The sequence below is a fragment of the Mixophyes fleayi genome, chromosome 6 (genome assembly GCF_038048845.1).
Source record: "Mixophyes fleayi isolate aMixFle1 chromosome 6, aMixFle1.hap1, whole genome shotgun sequence".
Lineage (NCBI taxonomy): Eukaryota > Metazoa > Chordata > Amphibia > Anura > Limnodynastidae > Mixophyes > Mixophyes fleayi.
Genome location: NC_134407.1, coordinates 153,042,938 through 153,070,883, shown reverse-complemented (window position 1 = coordinate 153,070,883; position 27,946 = coordinate 153,042,938). Strand labels below are relative to the sequence as shown.

Genomic DNA, 27,946 nt, shown 5'->3' with positions numbered 1-27,946 from the left:
CGTCTGAAAGTCCTCATCTGCATGCCGATTCATGTGTGCACACTATACACATTTTACAAGATTTACCTTCAGATCCGTGCTATTCATCTGTCATAACCATTGGCTGAAAAGATTGTGACTCTGTAAACTCTATGGAGATCTGCCTACACTGCTGATTGTGAGTGCATGCACACTGCAGAATTTGCCCAACATTGTTCCATCGTTTACAGAGATTTTTAGTCGGTTTATAAAATCAAATCAGATGGTGCAATGTGCCTTGGTACGATAAAGCATGATCATGAGAGCTTACATACTAATGCAATATCATGACCGAATTGTCGTTTATCGTGTGATTGGCATGATAATAAGGTGAAAAACCTGTGGTGTGTACCCAGCTTAAGAGCTACACCCAATTACACATGTTTTAAAGTTCAAACAAACTGTTATCGTAATGCCTCTCAGTACAGGTGGTGTACCACAAGGGTGCAGTATCTACCCATAGATACTAATTCTGCTAGCTTATTTAATATGTCTCATGATTTATCTTCTGTGTAGATTATGCTTTGTTATACAACATTGCTACTAATTTTTTAATTTTTACTTTCTATTAATGAAAGTCTCGCCCATTTTGGCCCCACTTCAGCAATCTTGGTTAATATTTAATTTCTATATGCCTCTTACAAATAGTATAGTGCTATGTAAAATGTTGCTGTCTAAATACTACTGTCAGTCTCTCACTTTGAAACATTTCAGTGTCATAGAAAAGGTTCTGGAACATATTTCACATACTCCCCAACAATTCTCATTTAAAAATTGAGATTCACTCAGCCACAGCTTCCATCTTACCCCAGATATAGCTCGTTAATGGCCATTCCTCTTTTGCCCGTGGTAATAAAAAACAGGATTGTCCTACCCTGGGTTCTGGATTTATTGGGTGAAAAGACATCTTCTCATAATAACATGGTGGTGCACCAGTCTCTAAAGACTCCAAGCTCTGCTTTATTGACCATCATTTCTAGATTAAATGCTGAAGCTTTTATCCATGGAAAAGCTTTCAGGCTAGGAAACTGTTCACTAAATAGTTGATATCTTTAGAGTTCTAAAATAATCGTTAATAATTAGTCAGTTTCCCTACCATATACAAAGTGAGTCGTTACCCACAGCTTTCCCTAATAAACTTTTAAGGTTTGTGTGGAATGGACAGAGACTTGGTAGGCTTTAGGGCTGCCTGTTGCCCATTACTGTCTTAGGTCTTCAAAACCTATACTCTGCTGGCACCTGCAACCCCCCCCCCCTCCCCCCCCCCCCCCCCCCTCCCCCCTCCGAACTGCTGGAACTGGACTGTCGCAGACATCCTCTGGTTCTAGTATTTTGCCTGGGACCTGCTTGACTCAACTGTTGGGCACACAATCCATAAACACATAGCTCAATTTGAGCACTGCCTGGATTGGAGTTGCTGTAGAACCCTTCTGACATTTCTCCAAACAACAATAGGTTACTTGTAATAGACAGTGCACCTGGCACTAGATTACCATTACAATTGATCTTTTGCTTTGGGTGTAGGAGGAACCTGGATCAAGCCCCTTCTCAAACAAAAGTTAAAATTAAGGCTAGGTACACACTGAAGAATTTTCCATTCGAGGTGTTCTCTCAAACGGTTAAACCTACGACTGAAAGTCCGATCAGTCTGATGATTCATGCATACACACTGACACGATTTACCTTCAGATCTGTGCTCTTCTTCTGGTCCTCTAGTCTTCAGAGAATTGACTGCACAATATTCATTCATTCATTATTGGCACACTTACAAAAAACCGCCTTGTTATAGCTATACACACGTCTTAATGAATTTTGTTCGCTTCTGTGATTCTGAAACAAAACATTCTGTCTCAGAACGAACAAATTAATTATTCCTTCTACAGCACACTCTACATTTATTCACTCGCTAGCATCGGCTGAAAAGAACACAACTCTGTAAACTCTATTGAGACGGTGAACATGAGTTCATACATGCTACTTGATCGTTCGATGGTTGGTCGTAAAATATTAAAACAGTGCGACCAACCAAATGAAACGACAATCGGCACTTTGGGGCGACTTTAGATCATCGTATCGCTATTCACACTCTGGATATCTGACCAAACGGTCAGATATCGGCTGATTGAAGTTTTTTCATGCAATCAACGGGCCGGTTTGTACCTAGCCAAATTAAGAACGAATATTTCTATTTAAAAGTAAAAATCAACATCCCCCCCCCCCCCCCCACTCATTTCATCTCAATGTGGCCACTATGTCGCCTACATAACTCATCAAAATGGCGCCAACCAGCCTAAACTGACCTGATATCTCTTAACATTACACGTTATATGGTGGAAGTAAACGTATAGCTTAACGTTAATTTTAAAAAGGTTTTTTTTAAACAGCGTTTTTGTTTCTGCCCATCTAAGTTTGTGTAAAGCTTGCATGGTTGGTAACCTTATCTTCGGGAGAGAAAGCAGAGTACATTTAGGGGTAAACTTACAGGGTTATTCTTATTACCTTAAAGTAAAGAATCAAAGAAAAGTCTTTTGGTGGATTTTTTGTTCTTAAAACAACAATCTAAAACTCACCAGGATAGACGATGAAATAAAGTGAATATTGGCATATCACATAAATTGTAACTTACAATATAAAATGCCCCAGTTGTTAATGGTTTAAAAATAAGACCCTTCCATGAGAACTGGACTGTTTAGTGAAGGAGAGGTATGTTTTTAGTTATGTATTATAATTTTAAATATGATTTGTTTATTTTGAACTTTGCAGTGGAAAGAAGCTAAGCCGGAGGAACTGATGGACTCAAAACTTCGGTGTTTGTTTGAGCTACCTTCTGAGAATGAGAAGCCTGTGAGTATATTCACTTGTGATAAGGGTTTAAACCATTTATTTCTGTCACTGCTCTTACAATTAGTATGTTGGCTGTTAAAATGCACACATAGTTGAAACAGCCATTTTGTGAGCTGAGCATCCATCCCATAAAATGGCTACCTCCACATTGGATAGAAATTTGGTCCACTTTGAGGTCAAAAATTATATTTTCTTTAGTGAAGTGTCTAACAAAAAATCCTTTTGATTTGCAGCATGAAGGAGAAATTAACAAGGTCCTGTCTAGCAGTGTAACAAAGACAGAATCCACTTCCATGTTTAAATCGACAAGCTCCAGTCTGGATGACTCGGAGTATAAAAAGGTGTTAGACGATAACAAGCGGCTGCAGACTGAAATCCAGAGGCTACGGGAGGACTACAAACAGCTTAAGGTAAAAATCTTTCCAGGCGCTCAGTTTGTCAGATGTGTTCTAGTTTTCCTTCAAACTTTTAGGAGAATACATGAGGGTTCAGTAACCAGTACATGATACATAGTTACATAGTTGATGAGGTTGAAAAAAGACACCAGTCCATCAAGTTCAACCTATTTTGGATCTCCTGCGATCCTGCACTTATATTTGAAATTAATCCAGAGTAAGCAACCGCCAATCTGTTTCAATTTTGAAAATCCCCCCAGACTCAATATTGCAATCCAATTTTTACCCTATATCCACTACTATCCTTTATTTTAAATTAACGGTCGTATCCCTGGATACACCTTTCCGCTAAAAATTTGTCTAACCCTTTCTTAAACATATCTATTGAATCTGCCATCACAACCTTCCCTGGCAATGAATTCCATATCTTGACTGCCTTTAATGTAAAGAACCCCTTCCTTAGCTGGTTGTGAAATTTCCTCTCCTCTAACTTTAGGGGATGACCACGTGTCCTGTGTATAGTCCTTGGCGTAAAAAGTTCCCATGAAAGCTCTCCGTATTTGACCCCTAATGTATTTGTACATAGTAATCATATCTCCCCTTAGACGCCTCTTTTCTAAAGTAAACATGCCTAAACTGGCTAACCTTTCCTCATAGCTTAATGACTCCATACCCTTTATCAATTTTGTCGCCCTTCTCTGAACCCTTTCTAGTTCCAAATTATCTTTTTTATAGAGTGGTGCCCAGAACTGTACTGCATATTCAATATGAGGTCTTACCAACGATTTATACAGTGGCAAAATTACACTGTCTTCCCTTGCATCTATGCCCCTTTTTATGCATGCCAATACTTTGTTTGCCCTTGCAGCTGCTGCTTGACATTGAGCACTATTGCTAAGTCTACTGTCTACGAGCACTCCCAAATCCTTTTCCATTATAGATTCTCCTAAATTAATTCCATTTAATTTATAGATTGCGTTCTTGTTTTTGATCCCTGAATGCATAACCTTACATTTATCTGTGTTAAACCTCATATTCCATTTGGCCGCCCAATCCTCCAGTTTATTTAAGTCCCTCTGTAGAGAAGCTACATCTTGCTCTGATTTTATTACCTTACAGAGTTTAGTGTCATCTGCAAAAATAGAAACTTTACTCTCTAAACCATCACCAAGGTCATTAATAAATATATTAAAAAGGAGTGGTCCCAGCACGGAACCTTGAGGTACTCCATTTAAGACTTTTGACCAATTAGAAAATGTTCCATTTATCACAACTCTCTGTTCCCTATTCTCTAACCAGTTTTCGATACCATGTTGTTCTGTTGAGTTTTCCATTTTTTCAGTGAGGGACATTTCTGAAAACTTATTTGTAGCAGCCAACTAGACATTTACTTTCAGTTTCTACAGTCTCCTGCTAGAAAAAATGACAGCTCGAATCTTGTTTTTATGGGTTAAAGCTGTTTGTTTGCACAATTATTTACTTAAGAGCAAATTCCGTATTGCTTTACAATTTTGAGCGAACTCCGAAATAAAACGATACTGGGTAATAAATACAGACGGAGGTAAGAAGGCCTGCTCGCAAGCTTACAATCTGTGGGGGTGTACAATTGTATACCAGTCATTAATCTCCCATGCGGTCTCTTATAGGGAAATACATATTTATAGGTTTAACATTTATCTAAAATAAAAGTGAAAAATCTTAGTGAGCAGATATGTGTGGGTATGTGAATTTTGCTTTACGCTATCTTCAAAATTCTTTCCTTTTGCTGTTCTGTAACATTAAACCCCAGTTTTTCCTACATTTCCAGCTTGGACTTGGCTTATTTAACTACACAATAAAAGGTCACTTTTATAGAATAAACTTTTGTACAGTAACTTTTTATGTATTTTTTTCCAACCTAGGTCAGATTGTTTTTAAAAAGAATATACTTTTATAGTAATTTTCAATTTTCTTAATGTCCTGTAAAATATGACTTTATGGAATACCAAGTGCAGAGTTGCATTTAAATACATCTGATTCATAATGTTCTGATAAAAGTGTTTAAGAAGTGCACTATATAGTTCCTCTATCAGTTATTTTTAAGAACATTTACCCATTCCTTCACTTTCTTTGACAGTGGCATTGTTTTATCGTTTTAATTATTTATTTTAAGGGTTTACTTGTATTGCAGCTCACAGAAAGTAATATGCATCTGGTGCCATTTTGAGATTTGTAATGCAGCAATAGCTGAAAACCCACTTTGCTCCTGGTAGCCTACATCAGGCTTACCCAATCATATAGACATGGCTGTATGTTCTATCGGTACAGGCCATAAAGTATCGTAGTGGGTTGTGCCTGCTCTCATTTTCTTATTCAACAGCTGAAGCGCTTAATACAGATCCTGCTTTCAACTATATCAAACTTCCCCTTCCCTTCGGCTCGTATGTCTCCAAGCTTTTCTACTAAGAATTTCATCATAGGATTATTATAGCATTGGCACACTAGGTTATGGTAAGCTCTACAAAGGTCATAGAACACACAAAAGCTATTTCCACCCCCAAACAAAGGTAATAGAAAATTAAAGGAGCCATTCTTATTTAGGAATATATATTTGGGAAATACGATTTATATGGCAGCTATGAGCCACTATTTTACCTGTATGGGTCTTTTAGAGCTTGACATGGACTTGTGCAGAGGCTAATGTCACCTTCAGTTGGTTTTACTCCTATGTGTGCTCATTGTTGCAGGATAAGATTTTCTGTTTAACATTTGAAGCATTCCCGGCAACAATGAGAATAATTACAGATCTGTAAGATAATAGGGGCAATCACTCAGGCTTACGTTCATATTGTCCATAGAGTGTTTCTTAAAGTTCTCTTAACTTTTTATTTCAGTGTGGTTGTAAATAAAAGGGGAAATATGGTTTTATATTGCATTTCTATATGATGCGTTCTGAATTTTTAAGTTGGGGAAAAACGAAGCTGTTGTCGCCCAATTGAAACGTAAAACACAGTATGCCTGTTTATGCACCCCCCCCCCCCCCCCCCAGAGTGAGATTCTTATGATGACAGTGGAAATATCAGACTGCGCTATGATTGCTCCCAGGCCAGCTTCGTTTGTACTTGCAAGCTCTCCTGCTGGGTGTTGCGGAGGAAAATAGTCCGGGAGAGTGCATAGCCCATAAACAGGAAACTAGTTTTCAAGCTTTTTGTTTTTAGCTGTGCAGAAGAATCGCTAAAACTAAGAAAGAGGTAGTAATATTATATACATATAAAAGTTTCAGGAGCTTGCCAGAACCTAAGCTATTTGACATAGTGTTTATCATGGTGAGGAAGGGAGGATAGATTTCTTGTAAGTAATCCCATTTAAAGATTTTAACCCACCTTTTTGCAGAACATGACAGGTAGCAGAAAACAATAGATTGCATTTAACTGCACAACTAGAATGTGAAGCATGTCTTGTATGGGATCTTTTTAAGAGTCTTATTAGTGTTTTATATTCTAAAGCTTGAATGTTATGTTTGGTGGCTCTTTAAGTACTGGTATACATTTCTGCCACTCCTCTTCTGTACTGCTCCGGTAACATCTGACATAATGTAAGTGAAAGCCATCTGTTGCTTGGAGGAGTACCTAATTCAGGGACCTTTCAATGGAATCACTACGCAAGGAAAGGGAGGGCAGTTAAACATTTCAGTTCATTTAGATTCATTGACATTTTTAAAAATCTTCTATAATTTCAATCATAGTGTAAAAGAAAACAAAAACTATTACTACAATTACTTACTAAACTACTATGTAAAGTAAGTAAAATATAAATAAGTAGGAAAATAATGGACTTTAAGATTTAATGCAAGTGTAGTGTTGAGCTTAAATAATATACAATATTATTTATATATAATGGATATATCCTGAATCTCTACCCCAAATGACATTGTTTATATATAAGTAAATCTTTCCGCACACTGTCTTTGCATGTGGCAATAAATATCCAATTTAGATAAAATTATAAATCTTTCCATATGCTACCAAAGGAAGTACAATTAGTCCTGGGGAAAAAAAACAACTAAAATTTGTTGCACTTTGGTGGAGTAGGCTATGAAATAAGTAATTCCAAGTGGAAGTGACTTCTAAAGAAAATGTGAAGATTTGGATGCGTTTGTGTTTATATGTGTATATATGAACAGTCCACATAAAGGTAAAACTTAATGCTTCTCATTATCTACCACTAGGCTGTGTATTTACACTGTTTCTTATATTTCAACAGGAGGAAGATGGACTGAGGATGCGAAAATTTCAAGCTTCGAGTAACCCTGTCTCTTCATCCACTAGTCTTGTAAAAGAGGAGGGCTTAAATGTCCGGTTACTTGCCCTGTTGATCTTGATCTTTATTGTTGGTGTAATCGTAGGGAAAGTGGCCTTGTAGAAGAAGCATGCTTTAAAAAGTACAAAAATCATACTGTTGATGGTTTAGCCATATCAAGAAAATTAAATTTATTCATAACAAGAGCGAAAAAAAGTACAACATTTCACAGGTCCTGCCTTTAAGTTCCTTCCCGCTCAATTATAACATTTTGCTTTTAGGATCAGTTCAATTGTACAGAATGATTCATTAGCAAGGCCATTATTGATTAAATAACAGGAAAAGTCACAAATAATTCTTTAACATCATACTGTAAAATGTCATTTTAAAGAAGAAGAAAAACAAAACACATTTTTAAACCTCTGGTTAAGTTTTCCTGGTTTACCTCTTTTAAGGAAAAAAAATTGTTAATCTTATGAACCAGGTGTTCGATGAGCTTGTCTTACACCCCTGTGAGTAGGTTCCAAGTGGGGGGGGGGGGGGGTGGGGGAGCGATAACTTTCTTTCCAGAATATATACATATAAATATATATATAAATATAGTAATCTTACTTGCTGCTCATAAAGGATTATGTCCATCTGTAAGTGTACAAATGTTCCTGGTCTCCCATTTTGTCCAGCACACTCCCGGCCTACCTGGATTTACAGTCATTTGCAGTTTTGTGGCTCAGGTAGACCAACCAAATCAGGAATGTTTGGGTAACTCTGTTGTCTAGGCTGCACATTACAGAGCCATTTTGCCATGATTATGGAAAGCCTCCTTTGTCAATATTTACTGTACAATGGCCGCTGGGTACAGTGATTGCCTGTTGTATCAGGTACTGGCTGTTGGCAGTGAACATGGGTAGCTTTACCATAGCAATGAACATGGGGTGCTTGAAAATCGTTTCTGAAAAAGGGACCAAGCAGGAGACTTGATTATATAGTATTTTATAAATGGTAGGGTGAAAACTGAGCATTTGTCCAGGACATGTGTAACCACAGTAACCCTATTCAGTCTGCCCAAAAAGCCATTGTAATCCATTAAAAGTGTTTTCCCCACTTCGCCTTCAAGTGAGCTAACTATATCTTTATATCCCATTGTTTAGGTGATATATAGCTGTTGATGTGGATAAAAACACATGAATGTGAGTGTACATAACATACATACATTTCATTATATCATTTTGGATTTCATTGTCTATCTATGGGGGTCTTCTGTGTGTTCTATTTGTTAGAAAAAAAAAAAAAGACAACATTTTGAACGGTCTTGGAGATTACATCTTAATACCTTAGGTCTCGGTGAACATCAAACATCCCCCATTCTATGTCTATGGTTGGGAGGGGGGAGGGGGAGAACAAAACAAAGTTTGGATTGGGAAGAAATTATATTAGCTGCCCCCGTTAGGTTTCCCTGCTGTAAATTAAATCTTTAAAAATCTCATAAATACTTGTCGGTTTTTGTTTTTTTTTCCCCTGAAACTTTTTTTCTGAAAGTTTAGTTTATTTAATTTGAAACTTATTGGGATTCAGCCACATTGAATGGTTCTTATTCACTTCCCAGCTGTCTGCCAAGTGCACCGTTCTCTGTATGGACAATTTGTGTTCTGGTTCTTTTGCAGCCCCTTGTTGCAGTCTTCAGTGACACAGCCTCCATTGTGCAGATCTTTCACACTGTCTCTTCTCAACATCTGTTTTCCAGCCAACATGTCTTCCAAACCATTACCTGCACTCCACATGTTGTATGGTTCCTGCAGGAAAATCTGTTTTCAAAAGGACAAAATATGCAAGAAATCTCAGATGATTGAAAAGAATTACCTGTTTACAGGGTCAGTGTAAGAAATTGCCAGGGGAACCTTATGAGAGAAGGCAAATCGATCTGTCATGAAAGACTTGATTGTAACATTCACAAATAGTTGTGTAAAAGGTTTCTGAAGTTTGTCAGCATGTGAAATATTTGAATGTTATGTACTCTTGTTTAAAGAAGTCTGTCATCTACATATCAAACCATGTCTGTCACTTGTGAATATTAACTAAGGATTTAAAATGAAGGGGCATGTCCAGCTTTGGGAACGGTCCCGCCACCAGCACCCTTGTTCTTACCAATATAATAATCGATGATGCACCATACTACCTATATGTTTGCATCTTAAAGCTGGAGTTCTCCCTTTTTTAAAATAGAAAGTATTTAAAATAACTTTTTTTTTTTTCATTTTATTTTTATTATTATTCCTCTTATAATTGTGGTGGGAGGCATTTGCCTCTTGTAATTGATGCCTGATGCCCACGAAAATGATTGATAGGGGCTGCTGGTAGAGGCTTAGATCGATTGTTCGAAGTAAAATAAGTTACTTAACAAATGACCAGTGTAACATATAGCTAGTTTTTGGTGCATTATGTAGTTGATAAATAAAAATATTGAAATTTAGAAGAATATTTCAGATATAAACAGGATAGGCACAAGAATTTCTTTGCTTGCATGACTGCTTGTCAGTAATATGATTGAAGGGCATTACAGCCAGCCTAATTGCTGTCATATATATCTTTTGTCATGGTATGGAAACCTTGACATGTATTTGTGAATGTAACACTTCATTTTCATACTAGATCAATTTGTCTTTTTATTTAAAGTTAAGCACTCTTTGAAAAGACCATTAAACTTAATATACGAGTTGGCTTATACCAAAGATCTATTAATAACATCCACAAAAACAGTATATAGGTAGTCATGGAAGCTTTCCAGAAAGATTTATTTGATGAAGTGGTCACCATGGAGGGGGATAGATTTTCCTACACCCAGCGGACGTCCTGTGAATCACATAACCAAGGATACTGTAGTCAGCCTCTGCTCAGCTTGATATGGCTGATACCTGAGAACATTAGCTTAAGCTCAACTTTAAATACAATTGGAAATATCTTGCGTTCTCTCAAGACATGTTATTAGTATCTTCTTTATGTAAGGGAACTAGTGTTTAAGTTTAATTGTCCTTTTAAATGCCCAGTATTACATAAGCTTAGGTATTATATGTTCTACGTAAACATTGTGGCCAGTGGGAGAAGTTATCCATCTGCCTCCCTGTCTACATGTGTCAAACAAGAGAGACTGCCACACACCGAGCTGTGTAAAGTACATTTCCACTTAGGCTGAAGAAGTAACAACTCTTATTTGTGTACGTTTCTCCATAGGGGAAACAATGATACTTGTTCATAGCGTGCTACAAGTGCTCTGTGTGTTTATACACTTTTATCACAAGCCGATTAGAATTGTCCTTGTCCCGAGTGGAAATATTAAAACTGAAGAAATGAAACTGTCTGTAATTGCTACTATTTGAACGCTCCCAGAGTGTGTGTGTTTGTGTGTTTTGTGTCAGCTTTTTTTTTAAGTTGGTGTACTTATTGCCTACAGAAGTGGAAGCAGCCATCTGGTGTACTAAAACGTTAGTATAAGAATACAGCTTATCAATTCATTAGGAACTGGTGACATCACTGAGACAAGTACTATAGGCTGAATGTTGGTTTGGCCCATAGAACGTCTGCCCACAATGAGGACGTGTAATTCATGTTTGACAATATCAGGCTGCAAATATCTTCACACTTTTTAGCAAGTACATTCTTTGTAGAATAATCAAATCATTAGAATTGTACATTAAAATAAAAGATGGGACCCGTGTTCTGTCAGTCTATGGTAAAGCAAGATTCTGTATCCTTTTTTTTTTTTTTTTGTAAATAAGTCTGAGGACTGTACTTGTCTTAAATCATTCTTGTTGCTGTTCTTTAACAGGACTTGAACATTTGTTGTGTTGTCTTCATAAATAAAGTCAACATTCTCAAACAGTATTTACTCCTAGAGATGAAATATCTTTCTTTGACATTGGAGTAGGTTGGAAATGTTCACATGAAATGGTCTGTATCAAACTCAAGATATTTGCCAATATTCTGAAATGCCCAACTCAATGGTAACGGTCTAATAAATTAAACATTTGAGGGGCATAAGTGCAGCTGTTACTGTTGCAATGGAGACAGACATTTTTGAGGTGCAATAAGTATGCTGCGTATCACAAACAAGTGAGACAGAGAAGGCACCAGTACACTTTAATATACAAAGTGTTTTAGTACTGTTAGCACTGCATTTAATTAGACCTGTCCTACTTTATCAAAAACATTTTTTAACAGGATTCTGATGGTGTTTAATACCCTTCCTTGTAGTCCATGGTTGATTTATTTTATTGAATGCAGAACCACCTTCCATCCTGAAGGTGTCACTGTTGCAATGCTAGGCACCACTTTGATGACATTTGATATCTGCTGATTATAAGAATCACTAGTCAACATACAGAAGAAGAATGGATTCCAAATGGAACGATAAATATCAAAACTATTTTTAATAATGAAATAGTTCAAATACATTTATAATGTACACAATATATTTTAAAATGATATTTTACCAATTGTACTGCATTAGTCTTAAATATTACATAATCATCTAATGATTCTTCACAATTACATTAGTTAAGTCCTTGGTATGCATGGTCCAGTAGCGAGTATCTGTCATCAACCTGTTATGATGGCACACAAGGAATGTCAAAGACTGTAGTTCTTTATAAGTGATGCTCTTTCCCTGCCATTGCTGACCAAAGAAATGGGAATCTCAGCAATGATTGGTTGGACAGATGCCTCAGAAAAAAAAAATGACAGCAGCTCCAAGATTTAAAAGTTCCCTACCAGCTGTGGCAGAGCATTTGACCATTATCTAATTGTTGCCAATGATCATTGAAACATTTTCAGGCTGACTGATATTAAAGTAAAAGGTGATGGGTAATATTTGTGGCCTAAATAATAAAAGGTTTGTTTTCGATAAACTTTTATAATCTTGTCAGTGAAAATGGAAGAAACTATCATGGGTTGGCAACTCTGGAATTTTAGTGTTTGGGAGATGACCACTTCAACCACCAAACACCTGGTTTTCTGCTGGTTATGTGAAATACTAAAATAAACAAAAATGGGGCTTTAGCTGCTGACACATATGGCAATATTGGGTAGCTAGGACAATGTTGTCTCTGTGAGCCCAAAGTAAACGCCAAGCATGAGTATTAATGAGCATTAAGGAGAGAGTGAACAAACGGGAGCATGTGCACTGTGTGTCTGAGAAACATGCTGTGACATGAAGCTGACAGCTTTCTGTACTCAACCTCATAATGTTAGTGTCACAGGATGTTTTTTCCTCAACAATGGTAGTATTAAAAAAAATAAAGATTAGGTTGGTAGCCAACTAATGTACCTACATTGGAACAGGCACTTGGCTCAGGTGTGTAGCAGGTTTTATTTACTATTTTGAAAATCTAGTCTAGAGCATATAGAACAGTCCTGACTAACCTGTGGCTTGCCAGGTGTTGTGAAACTACAACTCCCAGCAGATCCTGCAAGCTATTAGCTGGCTAGCTAATGACAATGCATTCTGGGGGTTGTAGTTTCACAACACCTGGAGATCCACAGGTTGGCTAGGCCTGGTATAGATGTCTTTTTGCAATACCTTGCTTTACATCAGCATTTACCTATGGCTACATTATATAGGCAGGCAGACTTTCTAACACTGGGTGAAAAAGTACTTGAGGCTGCATTATTGAGCAATGGTACACTTATTTCACACCTAAAGATTGCAAATCCTGCTATAGATAGAGCTGTCCTAGTACTGATGTTAGAAACTGAAACATCCACTTTGAATCAAGTATTAATCAAAGTGTATTAAATATCAGATGTTGGGTGATATGAACATCATGGGGGATAGTTGCCTGAACTTGTCTAAGGATTGTCCTTTATACTCCCAATTTCATATTTATTCCCCCATAAAAGAAAAGAAAAAGGAATGTGTGCAGACTAAAGACAGTAGAAAAAAAGTGGAAAATGATTTTTAAGAATAAAAGAACAAAGTACAATTTTACATCCTAAAAATATTTGTTTTAAATACAGTATGGTGTAAAAATGTATACAAGTTCCAATAAAGACATTTTTTTTATCAGCATTTGCAGATTCCTCCACTTTTATAGACTCCCCCCCCCCCCCCCCCCCCCCCTTTCCCACATATAAGAGACAAAAAAATTGTCTTTGGGGAAGTGGGACACTTGGTTATAAGCATAGACAACAGGGAATCTGTTAAAAACATGCCTGTTTAGGCCTTACCAATGTGACTGGATATAGAAGTTCATGAAGTCATAGTTTACACCACTGTCAAACTTTTAAAAATGTTATTAGAACATTGGTTTCGTTCATCAGGAGATCATTTTACTGACAGATTTTGCATTAAAAAACTTTCACAAATTAGTTTTGAAGTTGTGACTCCGATCAAGCTATAAAACTCCATTTAGAAAAAATGTTTCTACAACCCAACATTTGTGTCCAGTTGCTCATTGCAATGAAGTGGTGAATCCCCTACAGGATGAAAACACCTGCTGTATGCAGGTCACCTGTAGGTTGCTTCTTGAATTCCATCAGAGAAAGTGCAGTGTTTAGAGTTAAGCCAGTAAATGTCTGCATCCCCCCCCCCCCCCAGTGCATGGTCTGCCAGTTTAGTTCATTTAGTCTTTTGTCTCTGTGAGAACTGAGACATCTGCAGAGGAAAATATTCTCTTCTAAAAAAAAAAAATACATATATATTTTCAGCAAGTGCATTAGCTAGATAGAATACTATGTACAATATCTTTTATCAAAACAAACAAAGCAGAACCTCAACTTTTTTTTTTTCCCTTTTTTAAATCTTTTTAGTGGAATAAGAGTGCGACCCAGCTCTGACAGGGTCAGAGAGCTGCACCTGAAAAAACAGTCGAAGTGAATCAGTTCAGTCTTAAAATATGTAATACAATAAACATTAAGAGCAGAGCCCAAAAATGTGGCAGGGATAAGGGTGCAATGTTCAGTGCAAAATCCATAGAGAGACTTTGCTTGGAAGGTATGGTGAGCTCATCAGAGCACTGGATAAGGGGGGGCTGATAGGATGTTGGCCGTTTGTTGGGTGTTGACGGGCTGGAGCCGTCCGTTGGCCTCTCACCCAAGTACAGGAGATGACGTCCACTGTTGTCCTGCTCAACTTTAAAAAGTTCGTATTCAGTGTGTGGGAGGCTTATACCCAGCACATCACAGCCTCCTGTTATTGTAATGTCTTGTTCCTCCCCTACGGCCCATAATCCGGCAAAACCACAGCTGCCAGGCAGAGAGGCGTTCAACATCCGCAAAATTACCTGGTTTAATGGTTTAACCCAAACTTGGCTCACCATAAACATCAGCTCTGTGCCTCCTTTAACATGCTTGGAGTGCACAACTTTAGTGTAGTGTCCTGTAGCACGGATTGTGAAAGTTGGCTGTTTGCAGAGGGGGTCCGCATAGTGATAGTAGAATCCTTCCCATGTACGGTTGTCCCCATGGAACATCAGATAGCGGGTGAGAAAGAGCACGGCTGGGCGCACTTCACACTGGCTGCTCACCCATTTACCTCCAAGATAGCCTGGCGGCTGCGGAGTGTGAGGCAGGACTGGTGGGTGGTGTTCATCAGAGTTGTACATTATCCCACAGACATGACACGGATGGACATGGTGCTGTAAGCAAAATAGAAGACAGAATTGAAATGACAGGGTTGCACTTAATACTATCATAAATTACAAAGATCAGTCTAAACAATGCAATAGCAATTGGTGCAATCACTTTTTATTTGTGCTTGCGCTACTGAGTGGTAAAAATATATTTCATGTGTAAAACTTCCTGAGGCGTACATTTTTATTAATGCACACGTGATGGTCTCGGATAAAGTTTACCATGCCCACCTATTTGGTATCAAGCATGAACAAATTGTTTAGAAAATATTTTCTGTATATTTGTGACAAATTATCAAATCAAGTAAATGTTGTGATCAACAGGTGTGGAATATTTCAGACAGCGGACATTACATCAACATAAATATTTTTTTTGTGTGGTAACTGACAAATTGTCGCTGAAGATCTGATCACAAACCATGCCAAGTGTAGTAATTTTGTGTGTACTAAAATTAGTTGCTAACCTGATCGATGAGCAAATTAATTATTTGGCACACATTTTAAAAGAAATTGTAATCACACAAATGAGAACAATTATTTCAAACTCCAAAGAAAAAGATATATGCATCTATGTACAAATGAATGTAATAAAGTTACATATTCTACTGCCTTAAATCAGTATTTGCCATTGATGATTGGATGCTGCCATGATGTACATTATATGGACAAAAGTATTTGGCCACATCTGTTAATTATTGAATTGAGGTGTTTCAATCAGACCCATTGCCAGAGGTGTATAAAACCAAGCACCTAGCCACGCAGTCTCCATTTGCAGACATTTATGATACAAAATGGGTTGTTCTCAAGGGCTCAGTGACTTCAAGCGTGGTACTGTGATAGGATGTCACCTTTGCAATAAGACGGTTTGTGAAATTTTATCCCTGCTGGATATTCCACGGTCAACTGTAAGTGATATTATTAGAAAGTGGAAGTATTTAGGAACAGCAATGCAGCCACGAAGCAGAAGACCATGTAAGATTACAGAGCAGGGTCAACAACTGCTAAGACGCATGGTGCATAAAAGTCACCTGATTCCATAGCTGAAGAGTTCCAAACTTCCACTGGCATTAATGTAAGCAGTCTGCGGAGGGAGCTTAATGGTATGGGTTTGCATGGCCGAGCAGCTGCATGCAAGCCTCACTTCACCATTACAAATGCCAAGCGTCGGATGGAGTGGTGTAAGGCTCACCGACACTGGACTATGGATCAGTGGAAACATGTTCTGTGGAGTGACATGTTCTCTGGCAGTCAGATGGGTGAGTCTGGGTTTGGCAGATGACGGGAGAATGTTACCTGCCTGACTGCATTATGCCAACTGTGAAGTTTGGTGAAGGAGGGATAATGGTATGGGGCTGTTTTTCAGGGTTTGGGCTAGGGCCCTTATCTTCAGTGAAGGGCAAACTTAATGCTTCAGCGTACCAAGTCATTTTGGACAATTTGGGGAAGGCCCTTTTCTATTCCAACATGACTGTTCCCCAGTGCCCAAGACAACAAAGACATGGTTTGGTGTGGAAGAACTTGACTGGCCTGCACAGAGCCCTGACCTCAACCCCATCGAACACCTTTGGGATGAACTAGAACGAACATTGCGAGCAAGGTCCTCTCATACAACATCAGTGCCTGATCTCATAAATGCTCTACAGAATGAGCGCAAATTCCCACAGAAACACTCCAACATCTTGTGGAAAGCCTTCCAAGAAGAGTGGAAGGTGTTATCGCCTGAAAAGGGGGGCGGTGACCCAACCCATATTAAAGTATATGTATTTGAATACAATGTCTTTAGTCCCTGGTGTAATGGTCAAGCGTCTGAATACTTTTGTCCATATAGTGTATCTGAAACTGGAATTTATAGTGTTTTATCTTATACCATGTTTCAGTGATGCTAGTAACCCCTAGTTAATTCATAGGTATTATTCTCAAGAATATTGAATCTGCCTACAAAATGGCTGCTTACACTTTGTAGGCAATGAGTTGACTATAAGGAAGAGTATTGTACACAATTGTTTCCTGAAATTATCAGCAGTATGTTACTACTCTATGAGAAAGAAACAATGGGACCAATTCAATTGGCTGTAAGGTTTACTTTGCACAAATACCACAATTACTGACTGGGACCAGCACATACATATACATTACAAAACAATAAACTTTTTAAGCTAAAAAAAATGTTTTCATTTTCGGCTCCAGGCCTGTAAACCCCTCAATCTGGTACTGAAGTTATTTGTCCTATGTGTTGTAGTTTGAAAGTAGACAACATGGGGCTGTTCAGCTGTTGTGGAACTACAAATCCCAGCATGCTCTGCCAGCCTTTTGTTAGGACATGTAGTTCCACAGCAGCTAGAGTGCTGCAGGTTATCTAAGCCTGGTGTATGTGATACTCACCAGGGCACTCTGCAGTGGCTGCTGATAACCCTTTGGCCGGTAATGGCTTCTCTCTGAACTCTCTGTATGGATGTCTCCCAGAAACAGCTTCTCCACAAGTCCTCCCCTCTGCTGAGAGTTATATTGTTTTTCCAGTCTTACCAGGCTTAACTCATGCATGGTGAAGTTGATGGCAGCAGTACAGTCTCTGTCTGCCTTGTCACTGAGAAGCTCATATACTCTTCCTGGTGCCCAAATCCTGCCAGTGGATGCAAAACCGGCACAGGTCCTGTTCATCTGTCCTCTAATGTTACTCATGGCCTCCTGGTTGTAGAACACAATTCCAACTTTGTGCAAGTGATAATCCGCCTCCGTAGCTCCTCTTATTATCCAGGACGCTCGACGTAAGCGCAGTTTTCCCTTAATCACAAGAGAGTAGGAAGGCTGATGGCACTGGTGGTCCATGTAGTAAAACTGGAGAGCTTTAAACAAACGATTGGGGTAGAACATGTAGGATCTGGTAAGAAATTCTGGTCCAGATCGGACTTCGCATCTACAGGTGGTAGATATAAAAAGTTTATATTTTTTTGTTATTTTCCACATTTTTATTATTTGCAGCAACCTTATACTAAACTTCTTCCCAAATTTATTTTCTGGATGCAAACAGAAATGCAGAAAGACTATTATATTTTCAAACTCACTTGCTACATGTCAATTGAGACATCTAACACACATGTAAATAGGTTATAAACAACTTTAATAGATTTCTATTTTTACCACTAAAGCAGAGTAACAATTAACCATAACCTGCAAGTCATGTTACAATCAGGACATAGGAATTTATAAAACAGCTAAAATCGTTTTAACTTCCCTTTTGGTATAAATATACCTAGCAGTACTACTGCTAAAACAAATTGCTCATCTTACTGGATGATGTGACCACTGGCTATGTGTGGGCAGGCAAGTGGGGGACCCAAGAACTGTCACTGGTGGATGATATAGTTAGGCAAGTGGTGCTTAGAAGTAACTGCAAAGCAGATCTATACCAGCAATGGCTGTCTATTGAAAGAAACAGCAAACTCTGTACTGATTCTTCCAATCCCAGCACATTAACATCTTGTCACGGTATTGCAAGGTACATCTGCTAAGATTTGGAGCAGCAGGGCTGAGAGTGCTCCTTATTGGGAATAATTCATGAATTACCCTTTTCTAGGGTTGGCCCAGAATACCACTCAGGAGTCTGGGAGAAGACTGTCAAGACTCCCGATGAACTTCTGATTACATATCCACCCTGTTAGATCGCACATGGCCCATTATTGTCTGTAATAGAATACTGTATACCACAGCTGCTCAAGCTTGGTACCGTCAGAGCTACCAACAGTTCATGTTTTAGGATTTCTTTAGTCATGCACAGGTCAGTTAATCTGTGTTTATGGATCAATAATTACCCAACCTATTTCTACAGACAGAAATCCTGAAAACATGACCTGTTGGCAGCTCTTGAGGACTGAGTTTGAGCACCTCTGCTGTGTATTGCAGAGTAAGACAGTAAAATGAATTCACTGATTTGTCTGGGTGAATATGCAGTCTAAAGTACATTGGTGTCATAACATGGGCCAAGAACACCATGGGGTATATTTACTAAACTGTGGGTTTGAAAAAGTGGAGATGTTGCCTATAGCAACCAAACAGATGCTAGCTGTCACTTTGTACAATGTACTAAATAAATGATAGCTAGAATATGATATATCCCATGTGTGCATTACAGAAAGTGAGGATTAATGCAGTCAGTTATGTGGCTGACCAGGATCAGAGACTGAGGCAAGTGAGAGAAGGTGCTAAAAATGGAGAAAAAAAAGCACAAAAACAACAAACACACATGGGTCAAATAAAACTAACCAATTAGGCTGGTGGCCTATGCCATGTTTTGGGGGCAGAGGACATAAAGTAAATGGGGACCCGCATAAGCAATAAGGCATGAGCAGGGCCGGACTGGCCACCTGGCACTTCTGGCAAATGCCAGAAGGGCCGATAGCTAGATGGGCCGGCCGACACTTCTTGGATTCCTGCACCTCTGATGTGCGACGGACGAGGGCTCCTCTGCTCCCTCCCCCTTATCTTGTGCACTGTGCCCTGCAATGTGGACACAGTTTTTACAGTTTTTTTCTGACTAGCGAGAGGATCGCGGGGAGGGGAGGTGCGCAGATTTCCGCACGGAGTCGCGGGAGTGCCGTGATGTCCGCTGGGGTATGTGGATTTTTTGCACAGGGGTCGCGTGGGGTGCCGCGATTCTCGCGCGGGGAGGGGGCAGGGGGGGGGAGCGGGTGCTGGAAGAGGGTGAGAACCATGGAGGAAGGGGGTGCTGAAAGAGGGTGAGAGCCAGGGGGGAAGGAAAAGGGTGAGAACCATGGAGGAAGGGGTTGCTGGAAGAGGGTGAGAACCATGGAGGAAGGGTTGCTGGAAGAGGATGAGAGCCAGGGGGGAAGGAAGAGGGTGAGAACCATGTAGGAAGAGGGTGCTGGGAGAGAGTGAGAGCCAGAGGGGAAGGAAGAGGGTGAGAACCATGGAGGAAGGGGGTGCTGGAAGAGGGATGAGAGCCAGGGAGGAAGCTGGTACTGGAAGAGGGGTGAGAGCCAGGAGGGAAGGGGGTGCTGGAATAGGGGTGAGAGAGCCAGGGGGGAAATGGGTGCTGGAAGAGGGGTGAGAGAGACAGGGGGGAGGTGGTGCTGGAAGAGGTGTGAGAACCAGGGGGGAAGGGAGTGTTGGAAGAGGGGTGAGAGCCAGGGGGGAAGGAAAAGGGTGAGAACCATGGAGGAAGGGGTTGCTGGAAGAGGGTGAGAACCATGGAAGAAGGGGATGCTGGAAGAGGGTGAAAGCCAGGGGGGAAGGAAGAGGGTGAGAACCATGTAGGAAGAGGGTGCTGGGAGAGAGTGAGAGCCAGAGGGGAAGGAAGAGGGTGAGAACCATGGAGGAAGGGGGTGCTGGAAGAGGGATGAGAGCCAGGGAGGAAGGGGGTACTGGAAGAGGGGTGAGAGCCAGGAGGGAAGGGGGTGCTGGAATAGGGGTGAGAGAGCCAGGGGGGAAATGGGTGCTGGAAGAGGGGTGAGAGAGAGACAGGGGGGAGGTGGTGCTGGAAGAGGTGTGAGAACCAGGGGGGAAGGGAGTGTTGGAAGAGGGGTGAGAGCCAGGAGGGAAGAGGGTGTTGGAGGAGGTGTGAGAGCCAGGGGGGAAGTGGGTGCTGGAAGAGGGGTGAGAGAGAGCCAGGGGGGAAGGTGGTGCTGGAAGAGGTGTGAGAGCCAGGGGGGAAGGGAGTGTTGGAAGAGGGGTGAGAGCCAGGAGGGAAGGCGGTGCTGGAAGAGGGGTGAGAGAGCCAGGGTGGAAGGGGGTGCAGGGAGTAAAGTGATAGGGACAAAGGAGAAGATGGTGCAGGGGCATAGGTAAAAGAAAGTGTAAAAGGAGAGACATCTTAAGAATGGGAATGTCAGGCAAGCAGCCATCATAAAACACAAGTAGTAATGAAGAATGGGAATGCACAGAGGGGACAAGTGTTAAAAGAAAATAAAAAATGAAGCCTTCATACTCCATTCACTTATATTTTCCATACCCCCACTTCTAAATTTCCACTTTGACCACTGCCCTCGGTCCCTGCTTCCGACTGGTTGTGTGAGCTGACAGCTGCAGATCCCTCATTGCCCAGCGTGCCCAGTAGGAATACAGAACACAGGATGCCATAATCAGGTAAGTTCATATATTTTCTCATGTGCAATGTGTTTTTAACCATCCTTTGTTGAACTGGGGGCACTACTGTGTATCCAATGATGTTTAAAACACTTATGTATTGTTCATTATTGCGCTGTAATTTTCTTGCATATTTATCTGTACAGAGACTTTTAATTAAGAGGAAAAAACACTGCTTGTCATAAATTTTATCTGTGATTGTGTCAATATATCTATTTTTGTTTGCATTGTAAATGGTGTATTAAGCTGCTCCTGGGACTCACACTCTAGTATCTGATATGCTGTACCAATTTTTATTTGTGAATGAGTTTTTTCGTCTGGGCACTACTGTATGGCATAATGTTATTTGGGGGCACTACTGTATGGCATAATGTTATTTGGGGGCACTATTGTGGCATAATACTGTATGGTATATGATTTGTGGGCACTACTGCATGGCCAAATATGAATTGAGGGTAATATTATGTGGCATAATATGACCTGGGGGCACTACAGTGTGGCATAATATGAACTGGAGGCACTACGGTGTGGCATCATATGAACTTCTGCCAAAGGCAATTCTCTCATTGTTGAATATGACGGGGGCCCAAAGAAGTTGCTGTACTGGGTCCCAAAATTCCTCTTGTCAGCCCTGCCTGTGAGTCAATGGGGTAGATGTCTCCAGGTAAATAATCTAAATGTTTCCTATCTAATGAAACTAATGGATCACATCCAATTATCTCTCACCCACCTCCTCTATCCCCCTTAATTAATATACTGCGTTATTTAAAATGAATAGAAAGGACGCATAACCAGTTACTGTAGCATAAAAAAATATTTTTCTCTGACATTTTTCTGTAGTTGGAAATACTTTTAATGCGGCCACGTGGGTTCAAATGATCATTCAATAGTTATGTTTTTTCTGATATATTTGTTAGAGTTTTATTTCATGTGGAATGATTCATGAAAATTCTGCCATTACTATTTAATTGAGGGAAAAGGATACCTGTTACCTATATGTGTGTGTAAGTATTCTGTTGTTGCTATTTTGTGGGAGATTTGAAAAAAGCAAAACATTTGTTTCCTACAGTGGCGCCTGTATAATTGGTGGTATTGCTGTAGTATGGGGTGGTGTGGTGGTGGCAATGTTGTAGTGTGTTTGGGGCTTAGTATTGCTAATAAGTATGATAGTGTATTGCTGTAATGTGAGGATGATGTCGGTTGCTGTAATGTGGGGGGGTGATGCTGGTTGCTGGAATCTGGGGGTGATGCTGGTTGCTGTAATGTGTGTGTGTGTGGGGGGGGGGGGGGGGGGTTGATGCCAGCTGCTGTAATGTGGGGGTGATGCTGGTTGCTGTAATGTGGGTGGGGGAGGGGGGGTGATGCCGGTTGCTGTAATGTGGGGGTGATGCTGGTTGCTGTAATGTGGGTGGGGGATGGGGGTGATGCCGGTTGCTGTAATGTGGGGTGATGCTGGTTGCTGTAATGTGGGTGGGGGAGGGGGGTGATGCCGGTTGCTGTAATGTGGGTGGGGGAGGGGGGTGATGCCGGTTGCTGTAATGTGGGGGTGATGCTGGTTGCTGGAATGGGGGTGATGCTGGATACTGTAATGTGATGGATGATGCTCATTGCTGTAATGTGGGGGTGATGCGGGTTGCTGTAATGTGGGTGGGTATCGATGTAGTAGGAGTGTGTGTGGGGGGTTATTTATTGATGTAATATGGGTGCTAACAATGTAATGTTGAGGGTCATTAGAGGAAATAAATACCCCCCCCCGCACACACACACACACACACTCATACTACATCATGTTGTACTGCACCAGCAACGCACACTGCGCCAGCATCAGTGTGCAACAATATAGTGCATGGAGCCCACAAGAGGTGGGCCTGTGTGCTTTAAATGCCAGGGCTGATTTTTAGTCCCAGTCCGGCCCTGGGCATGAGGGAGCAGACCATAGATTGGATGAGTGCAGACAATGGGGTAGGCAATGAAATAAGGGGGAAGTCAAGAAACATGAGGCCAGGTGACCCAGATATAAGATAGGAATAGACTTACTGGTAAACGAGATAAGGGGAAACAAATAAAGGGGAAAAGACATGGTTGAGAAATAGTGGAACAGGGCATAATAATTCCTTTTTTTTTTGTTTTTTAAACTTTATTTTTTGGGAGGGGAGAAGGGGACATTGTAGAGAAAAGATACAGATTGCAGAAAAGAAGGAAAGGGCGGGAGAAATGGGTGGGATGGATCTAGTCTTGTTTTCCTCATTTTTGCAGCTGTTATACCCCTTAAGGAGAGCGCTAGTTTAGCCATTTCTGGGAGAAATGCGTGTACATGAGGCGATGAGAGAGGGGAGGCAAAGTGGCAGGACAGACAAAAGGGGTGTGGCAGTGGGCAAAAGAGACATTGAGGAGACAAAGGGATCGAATATAAGTCATGGGCAGTGGCGGATCCAGGGGGGGGGGATCGGGGCTTGCTGCCGACGGCTGCACACTGTGCAGGTCCGTTCAGCAGTGACAGTGTGCTGCCCGGCTGCTCTGCACATACTGTGCAGCCGCCGGCAGCGTTAGAAATCAGAAAGGGGGCGGGGCCTAAATAGCCCCCCTAAAATAGCCCGGGGTAAAATAAATGTCTAGATCCGCCCCTGGTCATGGGAGACAGGGACACAGGCCAGGGTGCAAAGCAGATGAGACACAATAAGCGAGAAGTGTATGAGGAATGGGTGTAGTGGAGACTATTAGAGGTAGACTTGAGACAAAAGGCAGAGTAAGACACAGAGGTAGACAGTGAAGAAATTCATGATATAAGAGAAGGCAGAGAGAGTAATCAGCAGCTCAATGGTCTTCCAGTGGCAGTACAAGGAGTGGGGGCACACTAGGGGCTGTATTTTATAATTTGGGCGTGGTAGTTCACATAATATCTCATTTACACCAAATAGAACGTGCATTGTTTGTTTTCTTTTTATGCTTTGATTTAAACACCAAACAATTTACTGAATTAGACAGAGTGAACAAATGCAAAGTACTACAATGGAAATAGGGAACAAACATTGACCAGACCTCAGTTGTAATAAATGTCATCACTCCCTGAACACCTAATGGCACAAAAATCTGACCAGGTTATATTCAGTGTGGTATTTGGGACACATACAATAAGCAGACACAGTGAACCACATTTATGAAGCTTATTGGATGGACAATGTATAATGACTTGGCTTTGCACAGTGTGTCTTGTTGGAAATCCCAGCACAAATCTGATGAGGCACAATCTGCAAAAGTGTAAATGTCACATCTAAGAGCAACCTCCTATTTAGAACCATCTCTTCCAGTGCAAAGAAAATTTTCTACTTTTTTTCTCTTTTTTGCTAATAAAATATCAATTTAGCCTCATTTATGTCATGTCAGTGAGGGAACATTGGGACTGTTGTTATCATTATTTGTAGCAAAAATATATCCGCACTTAGCAAGGAACATCCCTTTACTCCTCCCATCAATGCAAACATCTTTTCCCCCATAAATCCTCGGCAAACCTATGCACTTTGATGGAAATCTTGGAACCAAATTATTGTGCAAAGTGAGGCGCACAGCATTACCAAAGAGTAGTTTGTGGTGTCTCTCGGCTGTCTTACAGTTAGTTAATGAGGCTCAGTGCTTTATTCATGGTGATCTGTTGATAAATATTATGAGCTCTGCTTCAGCTGCATATATAAAACCATAACTACATGCCATTTGGTATGTTTGTAGAAAAAAATATGTTTGCTCAAAAAGACTTCAATTTATCAACAGAAAACCTGGAAAAATCATGGGTACAAGTGAGTTTTTCCCATTGGTTGGAAATTCACAAAAATGTAATTAAGTAAGACACGTCAAAACTAGAAATAGATACATTTGCCACCATTTTTAAAATAGGTAGGATACTCTCACCTGGAGGTTTTGGCAGTGTAATTACCTGTCATAATAAGCCCCACTTCTGGATAGTGTGCAGGTACTATTATGTTAATCCCTACCTCCAATCAACCATGCTGTATCCTGCCAAATGCTCCAGGTCAGTAGGTCCCACCTACAACATGTGAAAAAGATGGTCTCATGGCCAATGTTACTGATATGGCAGAATATGGAAGCTGGTATGGCTTTTTCGAGAATAAGTGGACACTCTATTTCTATTAAGGCATATCTCAAAGTATACATAAGCATTCTTAATTGTTTTCCCATAATCCACTTTAATCCAACTGCCTTACAAAAAGTTAATATGTCATTATCTAATTTTGGAGTGCTTCTTTGATTTGAAAATCTATAATTTTAGGCTATGTCCTAATCGGTCCAGTACACACCCCAATCTACACTACATCTACAGCACAATCTACACCCTAATGAGATGCTCCAGTGGTAAGCACTTCTCCCTCACACAGCACTGGGGTCATGAGTTCAATTCCCGACCATGGCCTTATCTGTGTGTGCATGGGTTTCATCTGGGTGTTCTGGTTTTCTCTCACACCCCAAAAATAAACTAGTAGTTAATTTGTTAATTTGCTGCTTTGAATTGACCTTAGTCTATCAGTGTGTATATTATATATTAGGGAATTTAGACTGTAAGCTCCAATGAGGTAGTGAGTTCTCTGTACTGCGCTACGGAATTAGTGACACTATAAAAATAGATGACGATGATCCCTGGAGCGTGAAGCTCTTTTTGAGGTGAGATTTTTAAATTATATTCAAGGGGTGGGGAGTGAAAATTTAAATATCAGCTGCCAGTTTATAGTAGGCTGCAAAGGACCCTAACCCCAAATAACTTGCTCTTCAATGCTATCAGTGGTGGCAGCAATCGGGCTACTGTTTATAACTACAGTGCCACATCTTTGTCCTCCCAATGTCAACTCACTCATGATAAATTAAGATGTAATTGAGATTAGCAGTTTTCAAAAACTGAAAGTGTTGAAGTTAATTAAAGCTGCATCAACGCCTATTTGCTCCATTTTACTCACCAGCTCCTTTCCTTCCCTTAGGATGTTCTCTTGGGGACCCTCCATTTCTGTAAAATAGAACTGGAAAAACCTTTTAAGTGGGACTGTGAGCCTGAAAACTAAAAAATCTACACAATCCTTATTCTGGTTGGTCCCCCACTTTTCCTGTTGGGGCTGTGATAGAACAATGGAGCCTAGTGAAAAATGGCTGCATGAAGCAGACCCCGGATTACGAGGAGGGGAATGGGCGGGAGAGTAAAATGTAGCTATTAGGTGGTGCAGCTTTAAAGGGGGGTCCCTTTACTTTACAATGTGCATTTCCAGTAGGAGTATTTACTTCTCCAGTATTTACTTCTCCATTTTCTAAGACGGAGCTCCACAATACTGAATGTGGCATACGCCTATAGAAGTGGATGTGCAAAGCCGTTACAGGCACATTTATGGAAAAATTAAATGTGCTGCAGAGGGCACATTTATATCGTTTGTAAATGACATCCATAAGCTTTATGCAGTTCTCTTACCCTGTGGAAATCCAATGACCTTCTATGTTGGGCGGCAAGACAGCAGAAATACGGGCTCCATCCTGTAGATGGCGCAGTTGGTATTGACATTGAGGCTCCCAATTCATTTTTCCAGGACCAAGGAACTTCTCAGATGGGACTGGAACATCCCACAGTTTATCTCCATTAACCAGGGCTGCAAACAATATGTAAGCTGTGAAATGTCTTGTATCCTTAGCACCTGGCAGCTATTTGTACAATTTTAAGGTAATTACAATGATAGGTGGACATGTAATGAAATGAATTAATAGAAAATATATCATACATGTAAGTAAGCTTGTTTCCTTATTCAGAAATGAAGTAACAAAAGAGAGAAAAAACTACAACAACGAAGAAGCAGAAAGAACACTTCAAGCAATACTTGTACATACTACAAGGATGACTTATACATGCCTACACGGATAAAAAAACAGTTTGATCCCATGGCGCAGCAACTTTGCCATGCTAGCGGTCTGGTATAATGGACATTACATGACAATAGTAAAACAAAAATGAGACATATTTTGAAAATAACCTTAAATAAAAGACTTCCCAAAACCTTTGTCTAACATTTTATTATATATAGAAACAAAATCCTTATTTCTTGAATTGTGTGACTCCAAATGGGATCCCCCCACAAAATCCTTCTCGTCAGCTAGTCAAAAGCTGCTAGCACGGATGTATGTGAAAATGGACACAACGTGTCTAACATATATTAAAAGGTAGACACAATGTGTCTCTTACTCAGTCTTCACGTGTCTCCACATACATCCGCTATAGACTTTTTCCATACTTTTTCTCCTTTCTACATTTTTACATATGAGCTCCAACGACACAAATTTTTCCAGATCATTATATATTGGTACCCATTAATAGATACATTATTATATATATATATTTTCTAATATATTTGTTTATTCTAACATGATACCTATATAACTCTTGTTTGGCATCTGTGGAATTTTGGTGTACTGGCCAGACACCTTTCTTTCACTATTGTATCATATGTTACATACGTTTTTATTGTAAAACAGCATTGCTACTACTTTTATCACTTTTATCATGTGTATAAATACAAATAAAACATAAGTATTCATCATCTGCCATCTATTAGTTACAGTATACTGCTGGATATTTGTTATGGCAATCTGTTCCCAATTTGGGGATATATTTACTAAATGGCGGGTTTGAAAAAGTGGAGATGTTGCCTATAG

The 27,946-nt window shown here is 40.1% G+C and overlaps 2 protein-coding genes across 3 annotated transcripts in view; one reads left to right on the top strand and one right to left on the bottom strand.

Annotated features, from left to right (window-relative positions):
• Positions 1 to 10,882, top strand: part of VAPB (VAMP associated protein B and C) — a 30,181-nt gene extending 19,299 nt beyond the window's left edge. For both annotated transcript variants that reach the window (XM_075176816.1, XM_075176817.1), the window contains 3 exons: positions 2,782 to 2,862; positions 3,096 to 3,272; positions 7,500 to 10,882. In XM_075176816.1, coding sequence (XP_075032917.1) covers positions 2,782 to 2,862; positions 3,096 to 3,272; positions 7,500 to 7,658 — 417 coding nt within the window. In that variant the 3' untranslated portion in view covers positions 7,659 to 10,882. The remainder of the gene's footprint in view (positions 1 to 2,781; positions 2,863 to 3,095; positions 3,273 to 7,499) is intronic.
• A 2,798-nt stretch (positions 10,883 to 13,680) lies between these two features.
• On the bottom strand, positions 13,681 to 27,196 carry APCDD1L (APC down-regulated 1 like). The gene is made up of 4 exons (XM_075178316.1): positions 27,143 to 27,196; positions 26,715 to 26,941; positions 17,537 to 18,068; positions 13,681 to 15,160 (listed from the first exon to the last, which is right to left on the bottom strand). Exons 1-4 carry the CDS (start codon positions 27,194 to 27,196, stop codon positions 14,402 to 14,404), a joined length of 1,572 nt encoding a protein of 523 aa, XP_075034417.1. The 3' UTR covers positions 13,681 to 14,401.
• Between the last annotated feature and the right edge of the window lie 750 nt (positions 27,197 to 27,946).